This window comes from Blennius ocellaris, assembly GCF_963422515.1.
Source record: "Blennius ocellaris genome assembly, chromosome: 18".
In the NCBI taxonomy this organism is placed as follows: Eukaryota; Metazoa; Chordata; class Actinopteri; order Blenniiformes; family Blenniidae; genus Blennius; species Blennius ocellaris.
In genome coordinates, this window is record NC_137667.1 from 13,251,737 (window position 1) to 13,260,269 (window position 8,533).

General features: G+C 50.4%; 1 protein-coding gene across 1 annotated transcript; it reads left to right on the top strand.

Moving 5' to 3' along the window:
- Positions 1-1,600: 1,600 nt before the first annotated feature.
- lats1 (large tumor suppressor kinase 1) lies at positions 1,601-7,850 on the top strand. Its single transcript, XM_080514135.1, has 7 exons — positions 1,601-1,951; positions 2,659-2,773; positions 3,154-4,601; positions 5,250-5,832; positions 6,007-6,189; positions 6,357-6,463; positions 6,545-7,850. The coding sequence occupies exons 1-7, from the start codon at positions 1,604-1,606 to the stop codon at positions 7,034-7,036; spliced, it is 3,276 nt and encodes a 1,091-aa protein (XP_080370261.1). The 5' UTR covers positions 1,601-1,603; the 3' UTR covers positions 7,037-7,850.
- Positions 7,851-8,533: the final 683 nt, after the last annotated feature.

Sequence of the window (8,533 nt, forward strand, 5' to 3'; positions counted from 1 at the left end):
TAGAAACCTGTCTTGCTTCATAGAATAAAAATACATCTTTCTTTAACGGAACTCTGGCTTGAATTACAACGGAATTAATATAGAGTTAACTTAGAATTGCGTAAATTAATAAAACAATTGAAAATCGCATAGCGTGCAGTTTATTTTGGACTAACAGGGCAAAAGAGGAATACAAGTATGTGAATGAGAAAAGTCTCGTGAGAAGAGTCGATCGTGGGAGAGCGACCTTTATTGTGTCGCGAGCCGGAGGTTGAGCGGCAGTCGGTGCGTTTAACTCGTTGTACTTGTCATTCAGACATCCCAGGAATTCAACACCGCCAGGAGCCAGACATCACGGCACGACGGGGACATTTCTCACTTTGAATTACGTCCTCGTCGCGGGAGAAGCTCAAAACAAACAAGAATTATTGGGTAAAAAGAAGGAGACGCGCGCAGGAGGAAAGCGGTGAGTATTTTTTTTCCCTCACAGTTCTTCTCAGCTCGGAGCTAACAGGTTAGCATGCGACCTGTTGTTGGGTTAGCTCCGGAGCTAATGGACGCCTTCCAGCCGCACAGGCCGCGGACCCACACGGGCTCAATGTGACCCGGTGCACACTGGACTTATCATATCCGCAGCCTCAGACAGAAAGGTCGCCCGGTTTTGGTGACTTTTCAGCGACCTTGACAGGCTCCTTGGGTAGTTAACGCTCAGGTGCCTGACGCAGGAGAATTAGCATGGAGGTAGCCGCTCTGTTAGCATGTGATGCTACTCTAAATAGTGGAGAGGAGGAGGAGGAGGAGGAGGATATTGTTTCAGTCCAGGTAAGTTTATCTACTTTAAAATGCTGTCCAGCAAGTTCATGCCGAAGCACAACGGTGGATGTCTCGGAAGATCACAATGAGTAAGCCTGTTCGCAAGCTGGAGCAGGTCAAGTCAATAATAAAAACTGATCAAAAGTAAAAATCTACAACAGCTAAAGTTGGAAATTATTACTGAGTTGTATTAGAAACGTAAAAGATTTGATGGTAATGTTTGGGATAGGATGTAAAAATACAATGCCATCAATAGGATTAGGACATATGTAGGAAAAATATGAGCTTATAGTATTAATAGGCTATGAACTAAAAAAAAAAAAAAAGTAAAGTGTGTATGAAGCAACTTTAATTAGACTTCAGCATTTCAGTTGGGGACAAATATGATTAATTTATGATTAAAACATATAATGATAATGATCTATGGAAATTTGCCCAAGATGTTTTTTTTTTTTTTTTACAAAAGTAAGAACTGTTTTAAAATGACGCTTTTTAGTCTTGGTCCAGAAACATTCAGGAAATAAGTATTAACATTTTAAGGATTAGTGTGTTGTGTTATCTCCTGGTCAGCACTCGCCTCATCACCTCATCAAAGAAAGCTTTTATTCCTTTCAATTTACCTCCCTCCAACATATTTGCCTAACTCGTTGGGTAGCATGACATTACTCGGCGTGCTTGTTTATCTAACCATGTTTTCGTGTTATTTCCAACAGCGGCGTGCAGATGTGAGCGCGGACATCAGCGACTCTCACTATCCCTGGAGTAGTGACGCCCTCTTCATCCACATCACTGTCGATATAAATGCTCTTACATGAAGAGGGGGGAGAAACCCGAAGGATACCGACAGATGAGGCCCAAGACGTTCCCAGCCAGCAGCTATAGCGGCAACAGCCAGCAAATGTTGCAGGAGATACGGAACAGCCTGCGGAACTTGTCCAAGCCCTCCGACCCACCGAAGGCAGACTTCGGTTTACCTGTGAAAATGCACCCGGACGATCCGAGGCAGCAGGGGCGCAGCAGCAACCCCAAAAACCATTACCAGAAGGCCTTACAGGAGATACGCAAGTCCCTGCTGCCTTTCGCCAACGAGTCCAACACGTCGGGCTCCGACGTGAACAAACACATGTTGCTGGAGCCCCCGTGTGCCGGCTTCGAGGAGGTGAGAAGCCCATTTTTTGTTTTGTCGTCACACTTGCAGGTCCTTGCGAAAGACTTTGTGGAGAAATGTCATTCTATACATATCTGTGTAATTGAGCGTAATCGCGAGGTGCACTTTGTCTGCTACAGAATTATGTGTAAAATGACTGGAATGCAAAGTGGCACGACAAGTTGTACAGTTTTACAATATGAGCACTTCCTTTGTTGGCACCTGACATTTGTTTTGGTTGCGTGCATGCCATTCAGGTATGAGGTGGAGTGATGTTCAACTGTAACAAACATCTGTGGGGGAAAAAAAGAAAAATAATAGCAACAGGTACTGCACTTGGCTGGTTAGAATTTTGTCTTTTTCTTTGTTTGCCACTGAAGGTTTGAAGTTTTAGAGCCTCCGCTTCCTAAAATCATGTACTTTGGTGTGTCAGGTGAATGAGATTTGGCCGTTGGAATGAAAGATGTTATGACAACCTTCTATTATCCTTAATGAGCTCCGACAATATATGTTTTCTAATTGGGCGGTCAGGTTTGATTTGTTTGAAAAACAAACTGCTGTGACTTCCAGAGTAAACACAGTCATCTGATGAGCGTCAGGCAGGCAGACCAAGGCCCCTCGGGAGGCATTTATTCCGCTTCCTAATTGACTGCTTTTGTGGATCAGTTGCCAGTTATATCATTCTCGTAGCTCACACAATGCATTCTTTTTCTCTCAAGCCAAGCAACTTTCGAGGTGCAGCTCCAGATTACATGAGTAAGCCGAGCTACCAGGACCCAATGAGGGAACAAATGGCTGCTGCCAACCCCTCCGCTGCAGGCCTGAAACCCCCAGGTATGTAAACGGTGTTCGGCGAATAACTTATTTTATTACCCTCCCAGTTTTCTTTGAAAAATAATTTTGGACATGTGTTCAAATAGGATCGCCATGGTGTTTGAGTCATTGTATCATTTAAAGGAAGCGGTTGAATGGAAATTGACTTCTGGTGATTTGGAAATAGCTTCGTCTTTGTCTCGGTTATCTTTTATCTATTACAAAAAAAAACAAAGCAAATTGTAAAAATGAAATGTGTATAATTCCAAGTATTTGTGTCATTCCAAATAACAGTGTTAACAAAACAAATAGCTACGAGTTATTGAAATACATACAGTTTGTGTTTACGTGCGTATTTACACAGAAAACACAGCTGTGATGTTTTGCTTGTGTGTCTCCAGGAGCGTCTCATATCCCGCAGGCCGTGCTGAGGAGACCGAGCTGGAAGGGCTCCAAGGAGTCTCTGGCGCCCCGACACGGTCCGCTGGTGGTGGACGGGATGATGTACCGCTCAGACAGCCCCGGCCCGCCTCCCGCCTTCCCCCAGGGCCACCCTGTCAACAGCCAGAGGGTCAACCCTCCTCTGCCGCCGCAGGTGCGCAGCGTCACTCCCCCGCCGAGCCGGGGGGCCATGGCTCCCGGGTCGTCTTGGGACAGCAACCCATCCACGAAGCGCTACTCCGGAAACATGGATTATCTTGTGCCCCGCATCTCGCCGGTACCCCAGGGGGCGTGGCCCGACGGTTACCCACAGGGAGCGTCGCAAAATCAGCACGGGATTAGTCCAGTGCCCGTGGCCCACCAGCCCATCATAATGCAGAGCTCAGGGGGAACCAAGTTCACGTTCCCCTCCAGCTGGTCTCAAAATGGTTCTGCTCAGCAGGACTACATGGCGGGAGGCAGCAGGCAGCCTCCTCCACCGTACCCGGTCAACCAGGTCAGCCGCCACAGTCCCACTGACCAGCAGATGCAGGCGGGGGGACCTGCGTCCTCCCCTTCTTACCTGAACGGGGGAAACCTCCCCCAGTCCATGCTGGTTCCCAACCGGAACAGTCACAACCTGGACATGTACAGCATCGGCCCCCCTCAGTCCTGGAGCCAGGGACCCCTGGCCGCCAGCCAGCCCCAGTCGTCCTCTGGCAACGGCAACAACCAGGACCTGTCCCCGTCATGGCAGCACAACAAGCCGGTCCGCTCCAACTCTTTCAACAACCACCAGCTGAACAGCAGGCCGGCTCACTCCGCCGGCTCGCAGCCCTCCGCCACCACGGTCACCGCCATCACGCAGGCGCCCATCCTGCAGCCCGTCAAAAGCATGCGGGTACAGAAGCCCGAACTGCACACCGCCGTCGCTCCGACACACCCGCCTTGGCAGGTACCGCCACCCGCGGCCGCCCCCGCCTACCCGGAACCCCCGGCGCCCGTCCGTCAAATCTCCGGAGCGACAGAAGCCCCCAGCTACCAGGGCCCCCCTCCACCCTACCCGAAGCACCTGCTGCAGCAGCAGGCGGCGGCTGGAGCCCCCCCGGCCTACGACCCCGGGGCCAACAGACTGGTGGGCAGAGAGGAGAACCCCGAAGAGGAGAGCAGCGGCGGTGACGGCGCCAAGACCTCGGAGAGCCCGGAAGGTGGCGCGGCGACTGAGAAGGAGAAGAAGCAAATCACCACGTCTCCAGTTCCAGTTCGCCGGAACAAGAAAGACGAGGAGCGGAGGGGGGAGTCCGGAAGAGTCAATCTGTATTCGCCCCAGGCCTTCAAGTTCTTCATGGAGCAACACGTGGAGAACATTCTAAAGAACCATCAGCAGCGGATTCGCAGGAGGAAGCAGCTGGAAAGTGAGATGCAAAGGGTAGGAATGCCGATTTTACAAAAAAAAACATCGACAAATATGTTTTCCAACTTTTTTTTGTTCTATTTTCCAGTGTTCTTTACTCTCTTTTCATGGCTGTGTAATCTGTCACTGACCTTTTTTCCTGCTGCTCTTGTTTGTTTGTTTTTTTCTCTTCTCAGCTGCTTTCCCTCTATCTTTCTCTCCTTCCTTCCTTGCTGTCACTAACAGCTGATATAAAAGGTAAAAGTGTCTGCTGTCCGGTCACACAACACAACACAACACAACACACATCATCAGTGACTCATGTAATGTTGCTCGACGTTCCCGAGGCATGACGTACACCTTCATACATTCCGTGTGCCGTTTGATCTTAAATGTGTTGACGTGGAACCGAACTATGTATTTTTAAATTGGTTGTCTGATGTGATAACTGAGCGCTTGCCTGCATGCGCCGCCTTGCGGATGAGAGCGTGGTAAACCCCCACGGTGGCCGGAGAGGCTGCATGCGACCCGATGAGCTCCGATCCGATTGGTCGTGACACTGCCGCATGGTTTCGTTTTAACATGAAGACGTACAGCTGCATCTCCGTCCCAACGCGCCTGTCTAACCCGGACGCGTGACTCGTCTTTTTGTTTTCCTGACTCGGCGTTTTGTTTCGTCCCCAGGTGGGTTTGTCCTCAGAAGCCCAGGAGCAAATGCGCATGATGCTCTGCCAGAAGGAATCCAACTACATCCGGCTAAAGCGGGCCAAGATGGATAAGTCCATGTTCAAACGGATCAAGACCCTGGGCATCGGCGCGTTTGGCGAGGTGTGCTTGGCCAGGAAGGAGGACACGGGAGCGCTGTACGCCATGAAGACGCTCCGCAAGAAGGACGTGCTGCTGAGGAACCAGGTGGCCCACGTCAAGGCCGAGCGAGACATCCTGGCCGAGGCCGACAACGAGTGGGTGGTGCGCCTCTACTACTCCTTCCAAGACAAGGACAACCTGTACTTCGTCATGGAGTACATTCCCGGAGGGGACATGATGAGCCTCCTCATCCGGCTGGGGATCTTCAAGGAGGACCTGGCCCAGTTCTACATCGCGGAGCTCACGTGTGCCGTGGAGAGCGTCCACAAGATGGGCTTCATCCACCGAGACATCAAGCCCGACAACATCCTCATCGACCGAGACGGACACATAAAGCTGACGGACTTTGGTCTCTGCACCGGTTTCCGCTGGACACACGACTCCAAGTATTACCAGAGTGGTGAGTGTCCTCTTTAATGCCATTGCTAATGTGTGCGGCTCCACAAGGAACCTTGTAGATGTATGGAACCAGTTGTAGGCCTCGTTAGGTGAGATGGTCTGTTCATTCAGAGTTTTTGTCGTCGTCTATTGTACATTTAACTGTCGACAATCCTCCCTCTCTCTCTTTTCCCAGGGGACCACGCGCGGCAGGACAGCATGGACTTCAGTAAAGAGTGGGAAGATCCGGCCAACTGCCGCTGTACAGACCGCCTGAAGCCCCTGGAGAGGAGGAAGGCCCGGCAGCACCAGCGCTGTTTAGCGCACTCGCTCGTGGGCACGCCCAACTACATCGCTCCGGAAGTGCTGCTCCGGACAGGTACGGCCTTCCACGGTCACTCACGTCGGCGTCGGGCTCCGTTCATGTGAAACGTCAAGACACTTCAATTAAATATTGTTTGTGCTTCATCAGCCTGAACTCTTGATTGCTGCACCAATGCCGGCATGTCTTCCAGAACGTCCTCAGTGTGTCCACTGTGTTTGCAGGATACACGCAGCTCTGCGACTGGTGGAGCGTGGGCGTCATCCTGTACGAGATGGTGGTCGGGCAGCCTCCTTTCTTGGCGACCACGCCCCTGGAGACGCAGCTGAAGGTATATGCGCGGTGCCTGTGCTGAAATGTGCCTCCTCCTCCTCTTGTCTCTCCTCACGTCGTTTTGTCTCCGGGGCAACAGGTGATCAACTGGCAGAGCACGCTGCTCGTCCCCCCGCAGGCCAAGCTGAGCTCCGAGGCGTCGGACCTCATCGTGCAGCTGTGCCGCGGGCCCGAGGACCGCCTGGGGAAGAACGGCGCCGACGAGATCAAGGCCCACCCCTTCTTCATGAGCGTGGACTTCTCCAGCGACCAGCGGCAGCAGGCGGCACCGTACATCCCCACCATCGCCCACTCCACCGACACGTCCAACTTCGATCCGGTGGACCCGGACAAGATGTGGAGCAGCGACAGCGACGGCGAGGACGACCTCAACGACACGCTCAGCTGCTGGTTCCGCAACGGCAAGCACCCCGAGCACGCCTTCTACGAGTTCACCTTCCGCCGCTTCTTCGACGACAACGGGCACCCGTACAGCTGCCCCAAGCCCATCCAGTACGAGGGCGACGGCGAGGACGAGGCGGACCCCGAGGGCCAGGAGAACACGCAGGGCCCCGATCTGGTCTACGTGTAGCCCCTGAAGCCGGGGGACGGGGGGAGGGTCAGCTTTGATCATAGGAGAGTGTGTTTGTAGGTCACACTCGCATGAACACGAATGAAAGAAATCACGAGAATCAAAATCACTTTGCTGAATGAGAAAGTCCACATGGCGTCACGGCGGCGCCGCAGCGCATGACTGAACGGTTGTAAAAAAAAAAACCATGCGATAAAAAATACGAAATAAAACCCGCAAAAGCTGCTGATCGTCGGAAAAGACGGCTGTTAACGTGAGACTTTGGAGTGAAAACCCCAACGGCGGGGAACGACTACAGCAACGCCGGCGCCTCGTCCCGCTTCCCGCCGACGCCGCCGCCTCTCTTCTTATCGAAGACTCAAACTCCATGTGGACACAGGCTGTGGACTGTGAGCTCGCCGGTCGGCGGTCCAGCTCTGCTGGTCGCTAAACACTGAAAACACCCACAGGCCACTAGATCTGCCTGCCGGCACCACGACTACTCAACCATATCGTCGCCATGGCGATAAAACCATTTCAACATGTTTTTGGGTCTCATTTGGTTAAAAGCACAAACCTTAAAATCACTTTTTTTTTTGCACTTTTTATTGCCAGATATCACTGAATTGAAATTCTGATTAGAAAAAAAAGGTTGATTTTAAACTAGTTTGAGGCAACAGAGGAGCCTGTAGTTAAAAGTTTTATTGATTTCAAACCACTGGTAGCTCGTCACCGAGCACAGGAACGAGGCGAAAGTGAAACACGAAACACGATACCGAACTATCCGGCGATTCGCTTTAATCTGCTCCTGCTTCTCATTTTGAATGTTTCTTATCCGTGCGGCTGGAAGAGGAAAAGGAAGCAGGGAAAACGACAGGGTGCTCCGCCTATCATCACCCCCCCCCCCCCCCCCCCCTTTTTAAAACCTTAATTTATTTCACAAACTGTAGCTGGTGAGGCTCGTGTGTAGATTTGAGTGTGAGAATTACATTTACTGGTTAAAAAAAAAAAAATCTTAATTTATATTTCAATGTCTGTTGCAATGGGGATTTTTAGTGTTGTAGAGATTTGCTGGGAAGATTTGCTCTAATTATTCATTGCTGTGCCTTTTTTTTTTTTTTTTTTTAATCTTTCACCAAATATTAAAGGGGGTTCTAATAATCAAGACTGGTATTTTAAAGTGAGAGTTAGCAGCAGTAGTTGAATGAACTACAGTAGGATTTTTTTTTTTTTTCTAATTTATACTTAAAATGTATTTATAAATTAAGTTGTATACAGTGGATGTAAATATTTGTTTCTCTTCCCAGTAAGATGATTTTAGTTTGTGTTTTCCTGGGCAGGCCCTCGTCAGTCCTCACTGCTGCTGCCTTCCGTCATTCTGTGACTTTGAACACTAATCCAAGGACTCTGATTACATTTAATGACTTGTTTTTTTGTTGTCGTCGTTGAATTTAGACTTCATGCTGTCTCTCAACCAAAGCACTAAATAGGCGAGTTGTTTATTGACACTCATGACCC